This window comes from Poecilia reticulata, chromosome 8 (assembly GCF_904066995.2).
Source record: "Poecilia reticulata chromosome 8, P_reticulata-male-v2, whole genome shotgun sequence".
NCBI lineage: Eukaryota > Metazoa > Chordata > Actinopteri > Cyprinodontiformes > Poeciliidae > Poecilia > Poecilia reticulata.
The window spans coordinates 12,787,045-12,814,359 of record NC_088837.1 but is presented as its reverse complement, the minus strand read 5'-3'; the positions used below and the strand labels follow the sequence as shown (position 1 = coordinate 12,814,359).

General features: G+C 38.8%; 1 protein-coding gene across 1 annotated transcript; it reads right to left on the bottom strand.

The window, feature by feature from the left end:
• Positions 1–110: 110 nt before the first annotated feature.
• Positions 111–27,279, bottom strand: lmtk2 (lemur tyrosine kinase 2). The gene is made up of 14 exons (XM_081609948.1): positions 26,738–27,279; positions 21,608–21,741; positions 21,269–21,422; positions 21,006–21,082; positions 20,667–20,785; positions 19,689–19,776; positions 15,918–16,048; positions 13,080–13,164; positions 11,255–11,376; positions 10,355–10,504; positions 7,275–10,245; positions 6,929–7,061; positions 6,608–6,842; positions 111–2,109 (listed from the first exon to the last, which is right to left on the bottom strand). Exons 1-14 carry the CDS (start codon positions 26,841–26,843, stop codon positions 2,085–2,087), a joined length of 4,530 nt encoding a protein of 1,509 aa, XP_081466074.1. The 5' UTR covers positions 26,844–27,279; the 3' UTR covers positions 111–2,084.
• Between the last annotated feature and the right edge of the window lie 36 nt (positions 27,280–27,315).

The window sequence follows — 27,315 nt, the reverse complement described above, 5'->3', positions numbered from 1 at the left end:
ACATTTCAAACAAATTTAAACCTCTGTATGGAAAACAATCTCTCTGCAAGAAATTATTCTGCACTGTTCCACTAGCGAGACAGGCGGGAAAACTATGCAGGACGAAAACATTTAGAAGTTTGTTTGCATTTATTTTCATATTAAACAGTGTAATTATAAACATTTCATTAAATTACACTAAGCATGATCAATATGAAGTAAAAATATTTAAAATCTACAGGTCTTAAAGGACAGAATGAATTCACATCTGCTTCTGCGTCTTAATTTAACCGCTTTTAGTAGACGACTGATATGTTCCTCTGATTCAACTCAGCTTGAAGTTACAAAAATGAAACCTCATGTTGATAACTCAGTTATTACATATTTTCCCTCCCCCCCTACATTTACAAACAGAGGAAAAAAAAAAAAAAAATCAGAATCCATATATACACATTGGAACATCTCAACATTAAGTTACATTTCTCAAATGTGCAAGATTAAGCAAATGTATACTGTGGTCGAAATAAAACGGATTTCCTTAAATAGGTGTTCAAGTTTAACTGAGGAGCAGGCTGCTGGTTTAACAGAAGTTAGTGACGACTGATATGGTGCCTTCAGGAGCAGGAGAGGTGGAGGTCCACTACAGGTGAAGTACAGCTGTTCACAAGTGACAAATATTTAAGGTGGTTTTATCATCCAAAGAAATGGGCGGTATAACCTACACTTCCAAATGTAATAGCTGTAAATGAAGACAGGGTAGAAAATTGTTAGTTTTGTTTCGTGTCCGTCATACAACTCAGATACAGCGAATGAATGCTTTTCATAGAGGATATTGCCATGTTTGACACAATGTAGAAATACAAATCAAAAGAAAGAAAGGCAATTAACTACATCCATAACAACTTATAACAGCAGCCACATTTTGTCCGTTTTGTTCTAGTAGTGTCACCGAAGAACAACCGCCGCAGTCACCGGATCGTCCTAAGAACACGTTAATGAAATTCATTGCACGTTTGTTTACAAACAACTCAATTTCGACGCCATTTTCAAAATAGAGATTTCTCACTTATCTAAAAAGAAAAAAAACAAAACATTTTCCACATCACCCGGCTCGACGTGATTTGAAATATCCGTAGCGACAGAAAAACGGAGGAAGAGGGAGCCGTCTTCGCAGAATCAACAGGCACCATGATTAGACCCGGCGACGACAAAACAACGTCCTGCATGTTTCAATTAAAATAAAGCTTTTTTTTTTTTTTTTTAATCAATCAATAAATCAGCAATACGTTCCTGTTCTCGACTGTTTTACAGCTGAACCTCCCCTTCGTTAAGACTGATAACAATAATAGTAATAACACCGTCAGCTTACTGCTAGTGCTCCTGACATAAAGGAGCGTACAGTGCGTCACCTCTACAGGTTGTTCGGTATCTGCAGTCCTCATCCTTTTAATTCAAATACTGCTACAGAAGGATTAACCGCAGAGTGTCGTCTCCAATTAGGAGACTCATTAAACTCAACCGGAAGATAGAAGAAAAAGATAAAATAAAAGGCAACCACTGAAATAATTGCACAACATGAAGGAGAAAAAAAAACAAAAAAAAAAACAATGATAAATAATTACATTTAAGATTTATAATTGTAGTTCTGCTGAGATCAAAGAGCTTATTTCTGTTTGGTTGTAGTGATTATTTGCCAGCTCTGACTTAATTCATTAATTTAAAATATGTTCTTTTTTTTTTTGGTGAGAGCAGGCAACAAAAAGAAACAGACACACATTTGGAATGTGCATGATAAGTCTTTAAAGCAGCACATTTGTCCTTTTTTTTTTTTCTTCTTTTTTTTTTCCCTTAATTGCACTCGACTGAAATTATACCAATAGAGCTGGACAGTTCGTGTGGCTCAGACCGGGACTGGGACCAGTCCGAATGTCTGAAATCGGCTGAAAGTCCGTTTTTAGTCCAATCGCCAACTCCTCTGAGAACGGTTCTGCCTGAGGCGAGCGTTTCCACAAACTGTCCTCATCCCAACATTCCCACAAAAAAAGGACGGGAATAGCTTAGTTCCTCAGTAGTGTTTACGGATAACGGTTCCTTCGTTTGTCGCCTTAGTCTTTTTCTCCATCCTCACTGCTTCCTGTTGGGAAAGAAACAATGAATGAACTCACAGGAAACATCCTTCGGAGATCCTGAACAAGATCAAGATTTATGTGCTCCCATTTCTAACCAGCGTCATTTAAAAAAATGATGTGACCATTACTCTAATTCAGGAGGATTATAGTCAAAAGACGTCAGAATAAGAGAAATGTGAATGAATATTTTAATTAACTATTTTTTATTAAGATATGTAAATTCTTTTGTCTTGCACCTCACCTTTACTCCCTTTGGACATCAAATACACTCTTAAGATCATCATAGAAACATTATGCATCCAAATATTGTTTTAAAGGAAAACTATTAATCATTATTACCTTCTGTCCACAACTTCCATAGATATTCATAAACCTTCTAAACTTACAAGGCCCTAAATTATGGTTCTAGTAATATTTTTGAAGAAAAACATTTTATTTATTTATTTATTTTGCGACCTGGAACTTTTGCAGGGGTAATATCCGAGTCTGGAGTTGTCAAAAATCGGTAACAATTACTTTGACCAGGCTTGTCAAAAAGAAGAAAAAGAAAAGAAAAAAACAAAAAGAAAACACACATTTAAGCTCAAATTTACAGTAGTTGAATTTAAATAGTAGAAAACAATTAAAAAACAACTTTTTGAAGGAATGACATCATAAAATGGAACAAAAAATATGTAACTGTCAAATCAGACAATAGTGTAGAGTGGGATTATTGAACAGCAGAGAAGAAATGTAGAAGGTACAGATTTTTCTATTTAGGCATATCAGAGCACACAGACTTGTGTGTATATATAACACATGTATATATAGCACAAGGAATTATTGCATTCAAAACTAATTGACTTGATAGCTTAGACAGAAAAGGGGCATGCAGTAAATGAATCACGCTACTGTAATGCAGAACACAATCAGCTTAGATAAAGTCTTAAATATTAGCTTTATTTAAAATAAGATCGTCATTTTAAATCCGAGGTTTAAACATTGCAATGTTGTAAGATTGGGGTTCTTTTTATTGAAATCATTAGGAAATATATATTAGTGTGATTGACAGATAGAATAAATGATCATGTGCAATTATCTTAATTACTAAAAAAAAAAAATTGATTAGGGCTGATTAATCAAATCAATCGTGAAAAATTGATTATAGAAATAATCGTCAACTAATTTAGTAATCGGTTAATAGTTACCTGGAGTATACAGACTCCAAGAATGCACATTTGCTGAAAGAACAACAGTCAGAGCAGTAATAAAGTCAAAACTGTATAAAAAGATGCATACATTTTTTTTTAATTTAAAATACAAAACGTTTTATTCATTCAAAAACTAAACAGATTAGTAGGGAGCATTTTTTTAGCATCAATTGCTGCAATGATCAAGTGTTAACATTTTTTTTTTCTTTAAAAAAATTGTAATTACTTGTTTATGTGCATGTTTTAATGTATTTTGAACATTGTCTGAAAAAAGGCTCAAGTGGTCAAATGAAATTAACCGTCAGAATAATCCATTATTAAAATTGTTAATTCTGATTAATACAGGGCTTAAAGTAAAAAAAAAATCCTGAGCCTGAAACTTATAGTTGTGATAGAAATTAAATATACCGTTGCTATTGCCACAGTTTAATGAAAAAGTCTCTTTGAAAAGTGCAAACAATTGCTTCCAACAATACAATTAACAAGCTAAACACTCAAACTTAAATAAGACTTCAGGACATTTCAACTCAAAACAAAATGTAAAATGTCTGTGCCCTAAAGGTTTTACTTACAGGCAAAAATCCCTCAACATTAAATAAGAGTCCTTTCAGTCAATGTTTCTGCATGTAATTTAGAACATGCAACATTACCAACTAAATCAGTGTTTCTCAACCTTTTTTGGCCCAGCGCCCCCCCAGCCTTTATCCAGGTCCCTCACTGCCCCCCAACAAAGAATTTGCAGGCTACTTTGCACTGACCATTATTTTATCATTAATATTACTATCACTATTGTAGATGTTTTGATTTTATGCTTGTTTCTGTATTTATCATCAAGATAATTTCCCAGAGAACAAAAAAGCCATGTGAATAGAAATTATTTTCACAGGTGTCTATGAAAAATGCAATGAATATTCAAGTTAAAATCTGTAAGCCTAACAGCAGCCAATCAGAGTGGAAAAAATATTATTATTTTGTGTCATTTTCCAGTTGTTAAATCTTGCACAAAATGACCAGATAAAAGATGTTCAACATGCCAGTTTAAACTTTGATCTATTTGCAAAACGACTGAGCTCTGCAACATTAAAACATGGATAGAATTGTAACTATATTAATCATAACTTCTTCTCTTCAGTGTTTGTCAGTTTCTGGTGGTGCAGCTCTGTGGTGCCTTCAGGAGAATGGGACATCAGAGTATCATCCATAAAATTTCACCCACATGGCATTTAATGTGCAAACCAGAGCTTTCAGTGGAAAAACAAAAGTTCCAGATCCTTTTAATGCCATAGAAATATGAGACAGAAACATGGATTATATCTTTATATAGACCTGTCTATTGATTTATAGATTAATAGTTTTACTGTACAGAAATTACAAAGAACAAATCTGGTTCCTAATCAAATCCTAATGAGTCAAATTGAAAGTGTCATGGAGTCATCAGCCTCATGACATTAACACTGATATGAAAAATAATATTGAAGAAATAAATATATCAAATCTAATTAAAAACATAAATAAGTGATCAGTTCTTTACTGTTATGGTCTGTAAGATATATTTATTCTCAGTACTAGATGTGGTCTTAAACCCATGGCATTTCAACAATATTATTTTACCTTTTATCTGGAAATAGTGTCTGTTTATTCTTGCCATTCTGTCCTCTGTATTAATTATTGCTCGAAAGGTCTTGCCATACCAGTTTATTCCTCTGTATTTACTTTAGTTTCTTAGTTTATTCTTGCATTTTGTTTTTCATTCATTTCCATTTAGTTTATTTGATTAGTTTTATCCTCTCTTGGTTTATTGCTGTGTCCACTTTAGTTTTTTTCCTGTTGCTAGATTTATTTTATCGTTTATTTACCATCAGTAATCTTCACTCATCACCTGCTGCGCCGCCTAATCGTCATGTGTTTCACATCATATGTTAATTTTTCACTGTTCAGCGTCGGATTCTGTTTTTATGCCATAATTCACATCTAGTTCGTCGCTCCGTTTTATGTCCAGCTTCTCCTCTTTCAGAGTTTTGCGCAATGTGCGCGTCTTTTTTCTTTTTTTTTTAACCCCTTCAGGTGCAGGGCGGTTGGGAAGCGTATCGATGGGGAAAAGGCAGACTGATATAAACTTTTTAAAACAACAGAAACAATTTCTGCATTCTGATTATTGAAATTTAAAAGTGCTGTGTTGTTCTATCACACCCGTTTCATACCGGACCACTTACAGCACCGGTGTTAAGCTATAAAGTGAACGCTCTATATCGTGGTATCACACATGGAGGGATTTCTTTATTTAAATGGGTTCATTTTTCAGAGGGATACATAGTGAGGGTATCGTGATTTTAGTAATTACATGTTTATAAGAGCGATTTTCTGTTGTCCTTCCATGGAAGCGGGCAGCATCCAGACGGACAATAAAACACTTTTTAATATAAGTTGCTGTTTTGACATGATCACAGAACTGCCAAAACATATGTACAAAAATCCTCAATAAAACATAAAATATTAGAAAATCAGACACCAGACAAAGTGAATCACAGCAACGTCATCAGCCGGTGTAACGCTGAACTGATGCGGTGAAGCTATTAGCAGGAGCGGAGCTGCGCCAAAAGCTACAAACACTGAATAGAAGAAGAGCTGCCATCGATACAGTTGAATCAGGCATGATTTAATGTTACACAATACAGTTTTACCAAGTTGCTCAAAGTCTAAACTGGTATTGCTGTGATTGTAAGGTGTAAATCACAACAATATTGTGATTTACACCTTTACACCTGGGGAATCCCAGCGCCCCCAGTTGTAAAACTTTCCGCCAGCTTCCCGTCTTGTCCCCTTTCCTCTAGCCATGCCCAGTGCCACTTGTTTTTAATTCCTTTCTCAAGTAAACGTGTTGTTGAGACAAATGCCATCTTCTTTCAAATTGCATTTGATTTAACTGTCGAACCGAACGCATGCGCTTCTTTTCTACAAACCGTTTTACAGTCATTGGTCAAGAACATGGGAGCTAGAATTCTGATTGACAGACATCTTTGTACAGTTTCTACAGTTTAGTTGAGGCGGACCGTTTGGTCCAATGCTCGCTTTGCTCAAAAGTCTGGCCTCTTTAAACCCTGTTCATATTAAGTGTAATGGGATGGTACCCTCAGATGGGTAAAGGTTTTATATTTTAGCTGTTTTAATTTGATAGATTTATAGACTATGTATTAATTAATCAAATATGTAGCCTATTGACTAACAAATGGTAAAAGCCTTGTATGTAAAACTAATGATTGAGAAAAGTCTTCATCTTTAAGTCTTTAACAATGAAGACTGATGTTGAACTTGCCTCCTTGTTCGATGTCGGAGTCGGTAAGATGCGTCAGGGAGAAGCTGGCGATGTTTGCCGGTGAAATGGAGAAACGTGAGTAGGTGGAGGAGCTGCTCCAGCTCGGCTGCAGCACGCGTCCGACTGATGGGGGAGTAGAGGACACGCCCTTAGAGACGGGGTCTTTGTCACTCTTGGAGAGGAAGGCAGGTCCAGGTGAGGAGAAGTCGTCGTCCCACTCAAAACCACCACCTGAGGGACGTTACAGAATACGTTAGCAGATTGGATTCGTGTTAATCGGTGACAGTGAGTACCAGCCGGGGGGGTTTTCGCCTCACCCTCTTCATCTGTTGAACTTTCAGAGTTAGCAAAGCGGTTCAGGTAGCTGGCTGTGGACACTGGGCTGCTGAGCTCCGGGGACTGACTGCTCAAACCAGACAAGTGGTCTCCCAGTTCCTTAGTGGGCGTCTCCTGCAACGCAACAGGTCAGAGAACAATTGGTATGACACGAAGGAGCGCTCCGCATTTACTGGAACCTCTGTACAAGAAGTGTGACTGGCTTCAACTGTTCTAGCTTCTTGTAGTAACATTAAAAATGCACTGGAAAAAAACAAGTTTTAATTTGAGAACATTTATTCAGTGAATAAAAAAAAAAAAGCGAAATAAAATTTAAGTCGGAATTACCTGGTCAAACAGGTAGACTGTGACATCATCGAAGAACGACACCGCTCTCCTGGAGTTCTCTGCGTTGTGCCTGTCAGCAAACGAGGAAGACGGAGCTTCGATGTTCAGGTTTGTCGGTTTCAGCAGGCTCTTCAGGTTCCTGCCGCTGGTGTCGTCCGACACAATAATGGGCACGGCGTGCACGGCTTCGTCCTCGCTGTCCTCGCTGGAGCTGTGCAGCTGATACGCGCGCATGTCGTCGTCAGAGTCCTCGCTGTTCTCGTCCTCCTCGTCGGCGTCGACGCCGTCTTCCTGTCCTTCTAAACCCGGACCGTCGCGCCTGCCCAGGTAGCGGCCCTCCACGTCGGGTTCTTTGATTTTATGACCGTCGTGGGCATAGGTTCTGGTCAGTTTAGCGTGAACAGCGCCCTCTAGTGTCGACTTTGTGGCGGGATCGGACGGGAGAGGGGAGGTTTCCAGACCTTCTGTCAGACTCAGTGTTTCAGGAAACGAGTTCTGGTGATTCTGTGCTTCCATTTCTTTTCCATTGTGAGCTTCTGCCAGTTCGCTTTTTAGTTCCTCTCTAATATCTGAAGTCGCCTCTACTTGCAGATCCTCAACATCAACAGGTACAGAGGAATCTTCTTGGGAAAATAAAGCATCAATATCTCTTTCCTTGTAAGCTTCCAGCATCTGACCTTCAGTGTTCCTCATCCATGTGACTTCTGTAGAACTTCCTGCAGTCGACTCATCTGTTTTTTTCTCTGGTTCAGATTCATTATCCGAAAAGTAGGCAGAGTCTCTGTAGTTGCTACCAGTGAGTGGTTCTTCTGCAGGATCTCCGTGGTCTGGTCGGTGATCCTCGCTTGGATCCACACCGCGAGTTTCGAGCATACCCTCAGCTTCAGAGATGACTATTTTGGGGGGGACCAAATTAGTGGAAGCACCAAGCTCTTCCGACTTTTCTTCGATGGAAACGCCAACGCCATTTTTCACAGGGGAGCAGTCTGCGACGTTGGGCTGCGAGTTCCATTCGGGAGACTCCAGGTTCTCCGTCTCATAGCCGCTGTCTGATATTTTGTATGGAGGCTGAAGTTTATTTTGGGAGATTTGAGCTTTCAGCTCCTCCGCCTGCTCCGCCAGCCGATGAATGTCGAGAGAGTCGAGAGAATCTGGCGTTTCAGCTAAATTGTCCACCGTCGGGACGGTGGTGGACATGCTGTCTTCCAATAAGCTATCCTGGCTTATCTGATCCAAAGAAGGACCAGATACGAGGAGAGAGGATCTAACGAGTGGGTGTCCGTTAGTCTCCAGGAAAGATTCCTCCTGATCAGACAGATTTGTTTCCAGGTCTAGATCTGTGTCCTCAATCAGCTCACTCAGAAGGTCGTTGCTTGTTAGGTCATCGTTCTGTCCATTTTCAGAAGGGATTGTTTGAACTTGGAGATTTTCAGGCATTTCAGTTCCTATGACCTTTGAGACTTCGTGGTCATCTTCAAGGCTGGGGATTTTGGCATCTGTGGACAAAGAGTCTGTAGTGGCACTGTCAGAGAAAAAAGGGATATGGCCATCCATACTGTTAGTGATGTGCTCAAACCTCTGTGAGGTAGAATTGAAACCAGAGTCTGCAGTCCTGTCTGAGGACTGGAGCAGAGTGAGGTCTTCAGTGGAAGAACCGTTCCTGACTGGCACCTGGCTGTCTGTTTTGTCATCTGCAACCACTGTAATGGAAGGCACCAGAGTTTTATTTTCTATCAAAAACGGCCCCATGTTGGTGCTTGGAGAGTCTAAAAAGTCCCCTGCTGAGGCTGTGCTACTTGTTGCAGGTCTCAAATGTGTATCTGCTGTGTTTAAGCTGCCTAAAGTCTCAAGCTTGTCCCAGGAGTTCATCTTGAATGTTTCCTCGGGTTCGTGGACAATGCCAGGCAAGAGAAAGTTCTGCAGTGGATTCAAGAAGCTCGAGTCCTCTTTCATCAGGTTTTGTTCTCTGAGAAACAAAAAATTATCAGACAGTTTTTCAGTCTCCAGACGCCTCCTTGCATCCGTGTTCTCCTGCTCTCCTTCCATAGCAACCGGCAGGTGACAAGCATCCTCCTCCTCTAAAAAATAGCTCGGATTTGGGTTCACGTCATCGACTTCCAAAGCTTCATCAAGAAAAGGGTTCCTACTGCGCTCCGGGAGCTCCAGAAAGTTCTGCCTCCAGGAGGGGGAGTCTTCGTGCTTTGACCCCTCTTCAGTGAAAATGTTGGTGTGGTACGGACTGTCGTTTTCTAGAGATGACCAGATGTGGCTGTCTGGTAAATATGAATCCTTTGAGTCGATGCTTTGGTGGAAAAAGTCAGCATCAGTGCTCGACTCGTCCAGACGGACATCTTGAAGTACAACAAAGTCTTTCTGGTTAGAAGTGAACCCCATTTCCTGTTCTGCGTTCTCAACATCCCCGTCAGCGCTCTCGCCTTGTTCCTCAAGCTGGATATAATATTCATTCCCGTTTGATGACTTCTGCGAATCAAACACTGGGACAATCCCAGGAACTCCTAATGCAGAGTTCCCACTTTCAGCTCCTCCTGCCCTGGGTAGAGGATCGGGGAAATGAGCCTGGATGTCCTCCCTAGAAACAGGGAAGAACATGCTCTGGTAGTTTAAGGTAGTGTCCATGCCTGATCGGCCATGGCTGCTGTCGTAGTGGTCATGTTTGGCTGCTTCCCAAACGTACTCGAAGCTGAGACCTTTGCTCGTTTCTGTAATGGTTAAAACTTCATCTATCTCTTGTCTCAAAGCATCGTCGGCAAACTGGTCCAGGATCGGGAAAGACGAGTGGTTAACAGTCTGTCGGGTGACGGGATTAGGCTTCAGTGCATCCCAGCGTTGCTCGAAATCTTCCTCCATGTCCTTCTGGCCTTGCATTCGCAGATAGATTAGCAAACGGTGCACTTCCTCGGCTGTGGCCCGCTTCTCAGGGGAGAGCCAGCAGAACTGCAACACCTCATACCTGCAGGTACAAAAACCAGATAATCATTTAGACTTTCTCATGACTTTATAACCGTTTTTCTATTCTATTTGGGAGTAAAATCTCTCAGACAATGGCTGAAAAGTCTCACCATCTGTCAGAATAAGGAAGCTCTAGTTGCGGTTTGAACAGTTTGACTTGTTGCTCCTTGATTACATGATGTAGAACCTCCCGGTCATGCAGGTGTGGGTACGGCTGAGTGGCATTCTCAAAAAGCTCCCATAATGTGACCCCCAAAGCCCTGCAAACAGAGGAAGAGCGGCAGCTACTGTTAACCCCATAAAACACACTTGCTGCTCAGCAAATTACATGAACATGAAACAACAAATGTATTGAAATGAATGATGTTACATAAAAACACTGGTAATTATTGGAAACATTTCCAAGTGGAGCAGTATGTAAACGACGAATTATCGCTGTCGCAGGAAAGGAAAAATTAGTCAATTTTTAACACAATACTATCATGAACAAAGTATCATCTCACATGTTTGCAACACTTAACTGACTTCAACAGGATAAAAAGAAGTCATGTGGTCTTTATTAGGTTCTATATCCAAACTGGTATACAGTCTTTTTTTTTTTTTACCAGGGTTGCAAATCTTACATAGGTCTGCCTGATGTTAGAAAATCTTGCAATGTCGATAATAATGGTTAATATTATAATAAAGATATAAGCTGCCTTATATGTTTATTTTCTTGCTCCTCTCTTACGTCCAGCATCAGGATCTGCTACTTTCAGACTCCAACTGTCCAAATATTACAACAACATAAAAAATGTAGGTTGATAACGCTAGGAATAAAGTAGCAAACAATAACAATTATTATTACAAAGGACTGTTTGTGTAAACTTCAAACAGTCCTTTGTGATATAAATATTGCACACACTGAATGTCTTTGGCAGCAAAGATGTGATCAACTCATTATCAGGCAGATGTATTTTTTTTTTGGACTCTTCAAAAGGTTTTTTTGGTTAGCAGATGTGTGTACCTACCACACATTGCTGGCCTTTGTCTGCTCCATCGTAATCACACCCCCATGGCGCTCCGCCACCAGTTCAGGAGCCAGCCACCGCAGGGGTGCGAACACATCATCCTCCGTGATGATGTAATCGTCCTGCAGAAATGGGATTGTTTTAAACGTGGCGTCATACAGACCTGGATAAGAGCCTAAACGAAAAGCATCATAAAGAGCAGAGATTTAGCGACTGTTGAGGCAGCACACTCTGACATTGCCTCTCCGTTTTCTTACAGAAATAGATTCGCTGGGTGACCTTCCCTCATGAGTATTAAATTCAGACAGCATAACTGCTGGCTAAGCTGCATTTCAGGAATGCAGTAGATCCAACTGCTGAGGACATATGCAGCACGTCAAGTTACAGAGAGGACAATCTGAATTCTGCGGTGAAATGTATCCCATGTCTGATCAAAGGGGACATTTGTTTCGTCTCTGACTGAACGCAGTTATTTTTTGTACTCTCGCCTGGGTAAAAATAGCAGAGATTGAGATTCTTCTTCACTATGAAACTGAGCCAGGTTTTGATGTAGTCATGACAGCGATTTAGCTACGAGTTAAACACAAACTAAACCAAAGGACGAATGGTCTAAGTTCTGATTATCAGATCATCTTCCAATAGAACCCACCAAAAAAAAAACAAACATGTATTTTTGGTATTTTATAGAGCACAATATAAGGAACTACCTACAAATAATCTCAAAATATCTGACAACAGAATACAACTATGAAATATTTAAACTTTGCAAAAACCAAAGAAATATCCAGACGTACGGCTTCCTGAACTGTATTTTAGGTCAGGCACATAGGTCGGTCACCCAAAGAATCTGGATTATTCCTAAAAATCTAGAGATATTTCATCCTTTCCAATAACATTCAGAGTGAACGAAACTGTATTTGCTGTGACATCTCCTTTTCCGGCTTGGTTATGTGACCTGCTCTGCGTTTTGTTCAGACAGCTGTTTGTGTAAAGGAGAGCTGAGCAGAGGGCAGCTGAAACATCAGTCGTTAAATTTTATGACGTTCAAATTCAAGCACCAAGTTCATGAAGGATGGGAACTTTTTGAAGACATTTTGTCCTTACACGATGAACTGTACTGAAATATCACATGCTGAATTAACAAAAAGTCATTAAAACAGAAAGCAAACATGCTAGCATTAGCCTAGCACTTCTTCAAACAACTGTGAAAAAACGTAATTTGGAGGAGAACCATGGGGAATTCCTTGGATGTATACATCAACTCGGATACAAGTTTAGGACTAAAGGTGTGTGTGGTTTTTTTTTGGGATGCCTTGTTGATACATATTAGCATTTTCACCCATTTTCCTCTCTAGTTGGAGCAGTGCATTTTGACCAACGTTTAGAAACTGCTACTGGGATTTAAAAGAAATCTGCCACTGTCAAGGAAAGCACATACGTCCCAAACATCACTGGTGACTGGGACACAATGACAAAAATCATGTAAATCATGCATTATTGATGAATTGTAGTGTTTTATTTAAATACATATTATAGCTCAGAAGAAGTTGTTTATACAGCATATATGGGACTGAATCTTAGCTTGCCATGACAACTTCTTCATTTGTGAGGAAATACTAATAAACTGCATATGATCATAAACTCAAACTTCAGATAAGCAAAGATTATTTTGCAAACAGTATTAAAAAAATCCAAGTGAACCTGTGAAAGCCGTTTCTGTGAAAAGGAATGTCATTAGTTATTAGATTAAAAAAAACAAACAATGTATGCAGATTATTACAGTAATTATGTACAGAGGGTAACAAACCATGAATAATGTCCTTACTTTATATCTATAGGGTCCGATCCCATAGTCTCCCACTTTAACTGTAAGATCTGAGGTCAAGTAGCAGTTCCTTAGGGCCAAATCACTGTAAGAACACACACAAAAAAAACATTAAATATTTACCAAAATCAATCTCGCTTCTTTCTTTAAGTGTCTGTTTTATACAAGCTTTGCTCATCCCTTGTAAGAGATTACCACGGAATGGTTCTAGAGAGGCGTCTCTCAAGAATCACAAATGATTTGGGTGCCCACAGGAATTCAGTACAAGTGGCTTCTCCTTTTCTCCACTCTTCACATTAAACTCTTACAGGAGCTATTTTTTTTGGCTAGGCCACAGGATGTTGCTTCTGGAAAGGAAACGGACCGAGAGCTTTTGTTGGTCTGCCAGGAGAGGGCGCCCAGCTCCGGGGTTCTGCACATTAAGCATTCATTCACAGAGAATCCAGAGGCAGGCTCCTGTTACTCTCTGCCCCACTGGCGTTCTTGGTACACAGAGTCCTTTTTAAACCACCCAATGACAGACGCTGTGGACGCCAATATCCTTGTGCGTACATGCATAGCCTAGCTAACCGCCAGTCCTGCTGAAACCTCTGAAAAGATAAATGAAGATGTATTTTGAAACGCTCCTGTCCTCCGCTGTTTGTTAACGTGTCAACATGTTAGTAACACAGTGAGGAGGGGAACAAGTTCGACATGTTGGCCCTACAAGGCCGTTATATGGTGAAGAGGCGATCACTTCTATACCCATGAGGTATTTGTGGACTCACTGCAAAACCCTGCTACGTTCTCAGGTTCAGCAATACTTGGGTCACTCAAATCACTTCTTTAAAAATAATATTGACCAAGTGGCACATTTTGAAAGAAAATTGTCAGTTTAGATGACAAAAAAAAAAAAGTTAGATGCCATCTTTTAAAAGTGCAATATTAAACAGAAGTGTAAAACAACATAAGATGAAAGAAATTACTATAAAACTAATTTTCAGACATACATTCCTTGTAAATAATTTGATGGTACTAGCGGTTGAGTTGAAAAGTCATTTTAAATCATGCCTAAAAAAAAAAATTATGGAATAAAATATTCCCCCACTGCCTCTCCTCCCCTCCAACACCTGCCAATGCTTTCACCCGAAAACAAAAGGCGTATCCTAAAATCAAGATAAAAATTCAACTGATTATGAATAAAAGCAATTATTTTACCTATTTAAGAAATGTCAAATATTTATAGTTTTAAGAAGCCTTTTCCAAAAGATTTGAGTTGAAAAAATTCCAATGACGAAAACAAAACATTCCAGTAATAACCAAATTTTTGTTGTTGTTGATTATTACTGGAATGACTTAATTATTTCAATCTTTGATTTAATTATTTCAAAATGATTTAATTATTTCAATCTTAAATTTCGGGGATTTCTTTTAAACTGAGCCAAATTTAAAGTTTCAATTGCATCATTTGAGCCAGACACGGTCACTTCTAGGTTGAAAAAAAGCCCAAGATGACGACGGACAAATGTCAAAGTTGAAGTTTGAAATAGCAGCTGAAAAAACTAGCAGGTGACATCGTGCTGCCTTCTGTTGTGTAAAGATTATTTTTGGTTGAGAAATGTTTTGACTACAGGTGAAAGAGTTCTCGGCACTGAATAAATACGTTTAAGAATATTACTCCTATTGAATTTAATGTATACTGCCAAAGAGGAAAAAAAAGAAAAATGTTGATATATAAGAGATCCCACAGAAATGTACACTTAAAAAATTAAAAATGTTAAAGTTTCCAAAAAGGAATTTATTAAAGAGACAAGCTGCTGATTGAGTTTTGCTCTTTGCACCTCCATTCTTATCCCTGCATAGCAAAGCTGAGATTTCAGCCTGGGACGTCAGCCTACACAGCACTTGTCCCGAGGGGTTTTGTGTCTATGTTGCTGCACCGAGCCGCTTACCCTCTTATATACAGTTTCATCAAGCTGTACACTGTGTCCTTTTTTTATTAGTTCGCATAATGAGTTTTGAGTCGAACCTGTCAAAGAACCATTTTCACTAGTGATAATGAAACGAGTCAACGCTGAGGAAATCGTGTAGACCTCTCTTAAGTTGTAACAAGGATTAAACCACAACGCCCAATATGAGGATATCCCTTTACATGCAAAGAGCAGAATCATCATATCCCTCTGGCAGCGGACAGCTGACACTGTGGCAATGCATTGGAGCTGTGTAATTGGAACCCTTAAAGCTTATTCTGAGCATGCAAAATAGAGCTGATGAGCTGAGCATCGTATGTTAGCCCCACCCCACCCCGCGATCCCCGAGTTCTTAACGTCTCCCTGCACCCTGCTGGCAGGGGTGGGAGGGTTGGGGGGTGGGGGGGCACCCAACCAGTGCTGGCTGTGGTAAAAATGAAAACGAAACGAGGCCACTCCGCTGTACAAACCTTTTTTGGAGAACACCGGTACTCCTGAGACTGGTTGGACAGACAGCATGCAAGTAAAACCGACTGTCGGTCTACGTCTTCATAATCATTTCCACCAATTTTATGACTGTGTACTTACCACATGACACTTTAAATACCTTGTAAAATTAATTATTTTTGAAATCAAAGTATCACAACTTACTGATTAGGTAAATATTAACATATTTGAATTTTGTTCTTGTTTAAAAGCTCTCAAAATAAAAGTAAATAATCACAATCTTTAAAAACTACAAAACAATGCTGACACAGCTGCTGTCGCTGACAAAGTAAGCAATACCCTAAACAGCGGCTGCACACAAAAAAAAAAAGAAACGCATTGCTTAGCTTAGCAGATCAAAACTGTGTGCACCTAATTAAGTGTTGCAGTTCTGAAGTGCTACCTGTGCAGGAAGTTGTGTTTGTGAAGGTGAGTGACACCAGCAGCAATTTCGCAGGCCATCCTCTGCAGCTGCAGCAACTCAGCGTTTCTCAACGTCCAATCCTGCTGAGATAGATAGCTTCGCAAATCTCCCTGCAGCAACAAGCAAAGACGCACACAAAGAGCAGTTAACCCATTCAAAGCAAACAAACAACTGACCAGAAGGAGAAATATTCTGTAAATGATTAAAAAAAAAAAAAGCATGATATGCCAATAAAATGCAGTGTGCAGACGCTGCCACAAAGGGGCAGCAGACTCCCCGCTTCTTGTCTTTTCAGCACTTCTCACAGCCCAGGGTGAGACAGCCAAATAAGGGTAACACAATTCAGTGCTTCTCAGTACTGTGTCACAGATTTATAAATAAGAGTGGTCTTGGTCAGATCGAGAAATTACTGCGTACTCATCTCTTCTGGACAATTATTCATTGTCAATACAATAAACTGGAAATATTCACATTCAAATTGATAAAGAAACTATTTGGAAAATTAACCCTGCAGTTTGCCAGAGCGGCGTTACGACAGAGCAGTGAGATGTCAATCATGTGGTGCACCGGGAACAAATGGTTAACCTCTGGGGGGTATGCCAAAGAGTCAGTAAATTTGACTTTCAACAAGAGCTCAGGCTCAGCCTCGTAGCACATCTGTGTCTGTCATTCATTAAAGTGTAACAGACAGTGACTGCCAAATCGTCAATGTGTTATTGTGTAAACTCCTCAACACTTCCTTTGGAAAAAGCCTGCTAAAATGTGTAAAACAGTCAGTTTAAGAGAAATTCCCTTAAATTATCTAAACATGCAAATATCTATTCTGTTGGGGTTTACATGCTAATGTTTACAAGGAGTTTCTTTTGCCACAAGGTGTCTAGTTCCTTTAAAATCAGTCGTACGAGCTCAGTTCTATATATTATTCTAGTTTACTTCACAATTACACACTTTTCTTTTAACTCTAATAAAACACATTGAATTATAACATGACAAATGTGGAAAATTGTATGTGCGCCTTTGCTTGGCACTGTATACACAGAAGATCCAGCAGGGCTTTTGTAGAAAGTCTCAACTCTAAAGCTGCATTCAAAGTACGTAAACGTAGTTGTTTGTCTACCTTCACTTGTGAATCTTGAGTAGGTTATGAAGTTTGTGTTCCAGGAAATATGCTATTAACAAAACAATAAAAGTACAAGCATGTACTAAGTTCAAGTTTAGCTGCTACAGTATCAAGTTACAAAAATGAACATAAAAATGAATTCCAGGTATTTTCTGAGGCAACACAGGATGCCATTTTGGAGACTTGAAGGTATTTTAGAAATTACCGCAAGCCTATTTGCAGCGTCTACCTAAGTTAACAGATCACTGAGGGCTACCGGGAAATGTGAGCAATCACAAATCAGAAGGTCAGTTTTGAAATGGTGACCAATTCAATTATACCCCAAGATAAAGAATAATTAAGAGATTCACTGATAAATCAGCAGTTAGTGGATTTGAGTTGGTCCAAAGCTGGGAAAAAATAAAAAAAATATAATTTATAAACCTAAGCACTATGAGGTTCTGCAAACAACATTCTTTGGTGTGGGAGTTGTTACAGAGTAAAAAATGTGACTCAAAATTGCTTAAAAATAAAGTATGTAGAAGAACAAAGATGTAGGAAGAAGTTTGAAAAGAAACTCTTAAAAAGATATTGAGAAATTTCTGCATGGTATTCAGGCTGCTAAAGAGTGAGAGTAAAATTACCAGCTGATAAGAGACAAGCAGAAGACGATACAACTCTTTTTTATTTGTTAATCCTTGTGATCTTCAAACCTCAGTCTGGTATAGAACATACTGGAAGCATTTTGTAAATCCCCAGGAGTTAAGGAAAGGACCTCAAAGGAATACACAGAAACTGATGTTTTAGTAATTGTATTTCTTTTGACTGTACTAAAAGCTTTTAAATGGCATTGAAAAGAGTCAACTTGATAATTATTGCCTCTTTTTAAGTTGTAAGACATTGTTTAAAGCCTCTGCTCTCTTGCATGGGTTAGGGGATTGCTTCTGTTCTCTAATCTTTTTGTTTTGTATACCGTTCCCCTGGCTTCTTTTAGCCTAACTTTTAACATGATTTATTATTGATGACGATAAACTGTGTCGACAAACTCGGGTGCTGCTTGCCTCACGGCATGAAACACGGAGGCATTTTTGTCAAACATCCCGACTCCTGGCCACACACTTAACACACTTAAAGATCGTCACTCAATTGACATCACTTGATATTTTAGAGCCCGCAGCAACAGTTGCTTGATGTATTTTGATGTCCAAATGCTTTGAGTTTGGGTTACTCAGCATGGTTGATGTAGAGCAGAAAATAAAAAAACCTCCATCAATCTACAGCTTGACAGAAGAAACATCACACTTGATTGGTTTTTTCAGGATTCAACTTGTTCACAGCGCCGCTGTAAGGGTCAAATTTCTTGTTTGGACAACTAGATGATGACTGATGCAGCCTTTAAGTAGTGAGAAGACAAATTTACCTTAAACACTCACAAAGAACTTCAGCTCTTTGATGTTAGGTGCTAACTGAATTCACTAAAAGAAAGAAAATATGCAGAGTGCAAGTCCAGCTCCATCTTGAAGCACTGAAAAATCTTTATCCAGCGAGGGATAACGAGTATGCACATCACTCAGTTGTGCTACCCTCACACATTATCACCCTCAACATACAGGACCTACTCCTCCTCTCCCTAATGACTTGTGGCAAGTTATTCACCTCGACTTATTTCCATGTGCTGTCAGAGGGATTACTGGAGTTGGCTGAGAAAGACCACAATGCCAGAACTTCTGCCAAGTGTGGGCAGCTGACAATACCCCGGCCCAAATAAGATGACGCAACCCCTGGCCAGACAAATTCAACTGGACTCGGCTTAAGTCGTTAAACGGGTTGGAGAAATGAGAACAAGAAAAAAAAAAAAAAACAGAAGACATGTGATTGTATTAATTTAGCGAACTACACAGCCAGTAAGCAACCCAACAAACGCTGACAATACAGCAGACAAATGGGATTTTGATCTACACCCTAAAAACACGGGTTTTGTAACCATTACTGCACGTTTCTTTAGCTACTGCTTCGTTTTCTTAAGAATTCATTCAACAGCTGCCAACGACCATAAAGGGTTGGCTGTAAAAATGCACAAACACAGCAACTGGTAGAGCTGACACCAGAGGAGTGTAAATGGAGCCTGTTGCTTTACTGGGTGAGGTGGGAATGTGAGAAGTCCAGGGCTTACTGTAACTATGTAACTGGCTGAAGGAGGGGATTGGAGAGGGAAGGAAATGGTACTCCCCTAAGTTTGTTCAGGATGCGTTGTGCGCTCTGTGAAAGACGTGAGCAAATGACCATGAGGACCAATGAGTGAAATCAGTGTGTGCAGTAAGTGGGAGGTCCAATTTGGGATTAATATGTTAAGCCTTTAATCTACATGGTCCAAAACAGCAGCCACTTCCGAGAATTTCAACAGTCCTTGTTATTATACAAGCTCAAGAAAACGCTTCAAAATGATCAGTTAATTCACTTTTTCTTTTTTTTTTATATAATGAAGCATTGGACAAAAGTAATCACACAAAAAAATCTAAAGACAAATGTCAAAAAAACATAAATACTTCAATTCAAATTTGCATATTTATCTGGATTTTATCTCATTTAGTTGCGTTTCTTCTTTAGTAGCCAACTTATTTATGACAACCAGAAAGCACATCTTCACTCACCATTTCACAATACTCAAACACAAGCAGGAAGGGGATGGCCTCGACGCACTGTCCGAGGCACTGGAGGATGTTTGGATGCTGCAGCACTCTGAAAACAACCACCAAACAAAAAGGGTTAAAAAAAGTCTCATTAATAAGGCTAGAAAGAAAGGAACAAAGAAAGAAGCTGAACAGCTTTATTTTGTGTTTTCAAATGTGATAAAATATCGTGCAATGTGTAGAAGAAAAGGCAGAGGGTGCTGCCAACACTGGTGCTACTGTTCAAATATGACAAAAAGACAACATAATCAGTAGTTTGGCATTTAAAATTAAAACTGATGATAATTTGTCATGATTACTCATTGGGTTTATAATAATAGCGCATTGACTGACATTTCTTGCATACACTTTCCATGTGATTATATTTTTAAAAAAAGGGTATAATCTTAGGATTTAAAAATGACTTCAAAAATTCAGTAGCAAAATATATTTATGAAAAATCAAATAAATTTTCAAGGGGCACGTATGATTACCTTTAGCCTCTAAAGAAGTATCTTACTCAGCCTCTGGGGCTAGAATCTTTAGTAGATGCACATCTTGCATGAATAGAAGATCTTTGAGTATGGAGGAGCTTGTTGAAGTAGCAGCTTCCCCTGTGTTTTGATATAACTTGTTCATGATTTGACAATTATTTCTTGAAATTAAAGCTAAGAAATAGTGATGAATACTTAAAAGAATTGTGTTTGTTTAATTTCATAAATCTTCAATTTGTTTTAAACATCGAAGAGTTTTTTTAGATGAAGTGAACATACTGTATTAAACTGCATGAAGTGAAGTGAAATTATTTTTGTTGATCCAACATGTGTGTGTGATCACTTTGAATAAAAATTGCAAAATAATAATAAAAAAAACAAAGAACACAGAACTATTTGCACATAAAAAAGAGCCAAAAAACAACAAAAATGCATTTTGTTTAAAATGACTACTTCGTTCATCTACCTGTATGGATCCCCTTGCTGCAAAAAGTCATTCTGCTCCTTAGCACTGGCATTTGCTTTCAACTCCTTTACCACCACTCTGGCTCCCCCAGGGTCTGTGTATATTTCACTCAACAGGACCTGACAGCAAATAAACACAAGCTAAATAATTAGGGGTCCTGTGAAACCAGCAAACATCAACTGAGAACACTTAAATTTTATTCCCTGTATTACCCAAATCCCTACCACATAAATTAATCACCAATAGCATGAAAAATGCTGCCTGCACAAAAATAAGAAAAACAGCAGGATAAAATGCTTAGCTCAAACTAAAAAAAAACAAAAAAAAAAAACATCTTACCTGACCAAACCAGCCATTTCCAATCTCCTGGATGTAACTCAAACTGTGGCGTCCTACTTTGAAACCACTTGATGATTCTGAAACACCAAACAAAAACCAAATCAAAACTGACTGTACACAAGTTTTGCTTGTCATACTTAAAAACTCTCATGTAAAAATTTGTTGAGAAATGTGTTTTCAAAAAGGGTTGACAAAGTTCAAGTAGGTGTAATGTAAAGAATTTAAGCCTGCTTTGTCAGTATTTGTGTTTTTGCTTATCGGACCCGTGATGCTGGCCAGAGGCTGCAGATGTGGGGGTCCTGGCAGTGGCACAGGAGACACAGCGAGGGTGTAAACCTCAGCCGGAGACTGCATAGAAGGAGTGTCCTCTGCTGGCGGAGTGAAGTCGATCTCATCATCAAAGTGGTCCTCAAACTCCTGCGTCGACAAAAAGGAGAAATTAAATGTTTGACATAAGACTTTTCAATGCGCCACAAACGCACAGTTAACATCGTTGGCAACAAATGACAGTTAATTTGCGAGCACTGTAGTCGTTATGTTAAGTCTGCACTGGGGCAGGAGGAATTGTGCTCCTCTGACAACCTGCCAGCGGCCTCGCTCACCTTGAAGTCGATCTCTCTTTCCTTGCAGCAGGTCATGCAGTTCACTAGCACCACCACCAGAGCCACCAGCACAACTAATGACACGATCAAGGGCAGGTAGAGGGACACAGGCAAAGTGTCCCCTGTGTGTCCATCTGAAATCACAAAAATGGATAAAAGAAATGAAAAAAATATATACATTTTTGGCTGTAATAAAAAAACAAAAACAAAACTGAGAGGATCTTAACAGCAGTTTTTATCTAAATCCACACACAACAAAGATTTGCTTAAGACAAACAAAAATAGACTGATCATCTGATCACAAAACCCCTGCAGCTTAGCCGCCCGACTGCACGTAAAAAGGCAATGTCAAACCAAAACACTGCGCAGTGCTGCATACTTATATTTCTAAGTGCACATTATCTACAAACACAAGAACTGTCAAAGCTTTTAGTCCTGACCATCCGGCTTCTGGTTCAGAGACATTCGGAGAGACAGTTGTGGGGGTGTCCACACGGGCCCATCAGCAGCTGATGGTGCAGCAGCGGTGACAGCAGGTGTGGGGTTTCTCGAGCGAGGATGCTGCTGGCCTAGCAATTCGACTGGCAGCTTTAACAACAGCCTTTCAGCCCACCCGCTGCACTTCTCAGCCTCTAGACTGAAGCCGGTGCCCACATCACAAAAATCAGCCTTTTCCATTTTAGCACGACTGGTAAAAGAAATTTCAAGCATATATACACTGAGTGGAGAATCTCAAAATACGACAGCAAAAAAAAACAACAATTCTTTGATATGACTTGGAAGACGAGTGAGTAGCTGTTACAGAGGTGAATATTGTATGTTTACCTGCATCTCTGCACAAAGAATTTATGTATTTAATTAGATTTTTTTTTTTTTGCGATACTGAGACCAACACAAAGTAAGGGAGGACTGAAAGAAAACTATACATGGCTGCATTTATACAAATAGAAACTTGAGAAGTGCGGCTGATTAGCACCAGTGGAGTCTGGACTTTGATTAAGCCAAACATGATCTAATCCATACTTCACTGTTAGTCCCAACTCGTTTTCAGACAAACAGATATTTTGCAAGGTTTCATCCATTTACCCATGAGCTCCTCCTCTACTTGTCCTTAAAAAAAAGTAACATTTGTTTGTAAATATTTCCAATTTAGTAAACAAATAAAAACAAAAAAACAGGTAATTTAAAATACGGGAGTGCCATCTATTACTGTAGAGCTTTAAAATATTCATGTTCAACTAGATAAATGTTTACTTGGAAAGTACTTCTAAATGTAGTAATTATTTAGTTCCCATTTGAAATACGATTACAAAAATGCAATGATTGTTGCTCAATTACTTTAACTTAAGAATGAAAAATTGCAACTCTGTTTAAAAAAGAGAAAAACAACAATTAGCTCATGTTACGCTTTAGTTTTAAACAGTTGCGTAAATGCTGATACTGTAAAGCGAGGGTACTTTTTTTTACTTTGTACTCTAAGGTTCTAAATTCTAAAAAATGAATATTTTCATGAATGGAAAACTGTTTAGAACAGACCCATCCTTTCCCATGTTTGCTACATCCCATGGCTACAGAACATAGGATTTTAATGTGGCTATATCATGTATTTTTTAATCTTTTTTTTTTTATTGTTCATGTGTAATATTCTAATGTTCTAAGAAGCTGAAAGTGGGATTGTTACCTAAAACAAATCATCCTCGTGAATCACAGACAAGTGCATGCTTGTATATGACAGTTACATTTTTTTCAGTAGCACTACTGCAAAGAATTACCATTTCAATGATATCTTTACTAGGCTCAAGCACCTTTAACATCATAACGAAAGGCAGGTCAGCTAGAACGTTAAACGAGAACATTGTTTTCATAAGCATAGGAATTACTGGATTATACTTCCAACTGAACCTGTTGAACAAGACAGCGAAATGGACACCGTGTGGATACTGGATGGTGAAAACAAATGCATACAATTTCTAAATGGCTCTTTAATGTCACAAAGGATTACATTCAAAACAACCTAGTGGAAAAATTGCCTTAATTGTAGGAAGGGTTTCAGTGCAAACACCCTGTTGTGTTTTCCAGCATAGCAACAAGTGACAAGGAAGTCCAGGACCCCCAGAGATGCTGCAGCAGCAGTCAACAGGAGCCGGGTCGCTGCCCCTCCACATGGGATCACTTCTTCTTTATTAGGTTTTATTTGAGTCATGGGTTCCTATCATGACTTGGCAGAGTTCTAAGACAAGATGGTTTTTCTAGGACCAACACTGTAGGGAGATGTCATGTCTTATTTCAGCTGTCCTGCATATTTCAGTAGTGATTCTCACAGAGGAGAAGCTGACCCATTTTTTAAAACAGACTTTAAAAAAAAAACTGCTTACTGCTAGAAAAAAATAAATAAAAGGATGTCTGCAGAGAGCAGCAAACTGCACTGTCTGGCTGGTTCAGGATTTGTCAGTCTGGGATCAGCTACGTAAATCAAAAGCAAAGCCTGTGTACCAGAGTCAGCCGGGTCATTCTTTTCGAGAAATTATTTTCACCGACTTGTTTTCAGTCCAAATATTTTTCATGCTTCTGTTGTCCAGAAAAATAAATAATAAAATAAAGTGAATGACAGAAACCTGGTTGGCTTGTGGTGATGTCAACATCAATTTGACTCAGCCATTTAAAACAATGCCTTGGCAGCAATATAACAGATAGACAGGCCTGAAACAAGCCTCACTGACTGACTGGTGATCAAGCAACAAGATAACCGGGCAGTGAAGGAATACAGACAACATTCCCTGTGGTAAACATGTCAGCATGAGCTGGCTTCACACCAAAACGAGGCACAAAAATCTATAACTGTACTTTTACTTTACACTAAAAGGACCAAACATGTCACTAAGGCAATACACTTGCTAATGAATACCTAAGCCAGTAGCTTTAATTATTTTTAAGTGCATCCACATCCATGTTCTTCAGCTAAAATCAAACTGTAACAATGAAGAATTATGGACTTGTACCGTTTAATTTACGCACCGGTTGGTGTAGGCCAAACAGGAGTGGCGAGGGAAAGGTTGTGGGTGATAAAACCATAAACAGCGGGCTCATACTGCAGCCTCTTTCCTGTATGCTACATTATAACTGAGCAAACAACACTGCTGCTAATCATTGATAGGGGCTGATAAGATTAGAAAACATTGCGGTTACACATTACAGGTCCACCGTTTAACATTTTCACATTTAGATTTTTTTTTTTTTATGCAGTATTCTGAGAAACTGGAGGGAATGGGACTGACGAAAAATTACAGAGAACACTGAAATTACTTCCTGAAACTAGACTCATGGGATTCTGAAGATGACCTGTGATTTTCAATCTATTTGACTTATCTTTTGAATATACAAATCACTATAAAATCTGCACAAGTTTACAGGTTTTGGATAGAATATAACTTGAAAAGGAGCGTCATGATGCAAGCAAATTAGCACATGAAGAGATAGCAAAACATGTATTTCATAAATAATTTGATAGACAACAGTCATAATCTCACTCATGAAAAGACATGTGATTCAGGTAAACTATCTCAGTGCTATAAAAGTTGAAGTGATTATTCTGGAAATAGTTTTGCCAGGCTGGTAGGCAATCATCAACTCAACTCTGCAATAAATCTATACAAAATAGGGTCAGGATATGGAAACATGGGATAATAGTGCACAAAAAAATTAAGGTGCATACTAGAATCAATTTTGGATGACTAAGGTCTAAATTTAGGAAAATGTGTAAAAGTTTTTAATTTTCAGAATTTTCTCAGTCACATGGTGCTACTTAAACAAATCAGTGTCATCATAAATACACTGATCAATCCACTAGGTTTAAAGCCCAGGAACATCAACAAAGAATGACTTTCCTCTCCTCTATTTTGATGCCATTACCAATCTTTGCTGAAGCTGTGTTTAGTCGTTTTTTGCATTTGGGTCTTTCCATCTTCAGTTTTGTGTTCAGTTAGTGAAACGTAAGCTCAGTGCAATATTCCACTTCTTCACCTTTGAAAATAACCATTTTGCTTTCACAGCATATGCTTAGTTTGCACAGTAATTCAACTGCATAATAAAACACCCAATAATTAGAGTGATGGGTTACCATCTTCATATTATCGTGCAATTCAAAGGCAAGGCAAAACACACAAACTGTGATCAAACTGTGCCGTCTACTCAAAAATAGCTTTTAATCTGCAATTGTAGGAAGCAGCTTCAAGGGCTTATTTTTACATTTCACGTACAAATAAGCATATAATTCACTACCTCATATGATTTTATTCCAATTTAACATTGCAATGCTCATTTGTAAAGTCAAAGCTGCCAAAATGGTGTCTAGATGAGAAGATTTTTTCTTAAAGGACAAACCAACAAGTCTGTTAATGTTTTAAAACTCACATACGACAGCAATTTACTGGTTTGATGCATTAGTGAATATATCATAAGCCCACAAAACGTCCAGATCAGATCTAAAAATTGAAAATAATTTATGTATTCATTTCATATATATTCTGCAATATCTGGTTTGTAAGAAAAATGCCAGTAGGATGTATTTTTGTTTCAACACAGACCACACCTGTTTAAAATTTCAACCTTATTTGCTCTTTCACGTTGACGTGAATGTGTGATAAACTGCTATTGAAATGTTAACATACTGGACGAGATCTATAATAACATCTAAGAATTTCCCTCACAATAAAGCGACTTGCTGTTAAATAGGTAGCAGAGGTAAATATGTCCAATTATAACGTGTGCTTTCCCTTAGGGGAGAGATTCGGGGAAAGTTTGTTTATGATTAGCTTCTCAGGTAGTCAGTTAGCCGGGTCGTGACATTCACTTGATTGTGTCGTTCTTGCCGTAATTTTGCTTAAATATTTACGGGTTTGTTCAACCACCGAGTAAAACGGTTTCTCTTTTAAACTATTACCCGCACACTGCCTAACAATCTTCACAAATTACCAGAGAACAGTTATGCTGGCGTTAGCTTTATAGTTGATCATTAGCAGCAGGTACCCATTCCAGAAAATGCTAGCTGGTAGACATGTTTACGTATAAACACAAAGTAAAGAAAACCATATACCATTCATTTGTTAATAAACTCGTCTTCAGGTGCCTTACCTGTTTTGCGAGTTTCCCGAAGAGGGAAAGCTTCAGAGAACCAACATCCAGACAGAAAAATCCAGGTAGCCAGCAATAACATAGACCCATGGCGTCTCTCCATCATCCAAGTTTAGCTAACGAAATGTTAGCCAACTGAAACTGTCCTAAATAAACGGCTGATATAATACCGAATTACGTGATTTAAACATTGATTACCAATTTACTGTCAGTGTAAGCTACACATAAGAGCACATTTTGGGGCTGTTTTAGCCAGATGCTACTCGCCGGGCTAACTAGCTTGAGCTAGCATGTCGAGGCTAGGAGTTTCAGCTGACGACAGCAAACGCAACTCCGACATGAAAGCGTTCCGTTGTCCATAGAGACCAAAAACAGCGGCCACCTTTCGCGAACTGTCATATTTATTGAAAACGTCCAAGCCTTATTTACATAAACATAATCTCAGAAAAATTAAATCAACAGCCCCTCGGTATCATGAAACGCCTCTCCCCCAAAGCGCCATGTTCCTGTACATCACAGAATAGGGGCGTAAAAATCCATGTGACTGGCAGTTACCTAAACCAATCAAAACGAAGAAT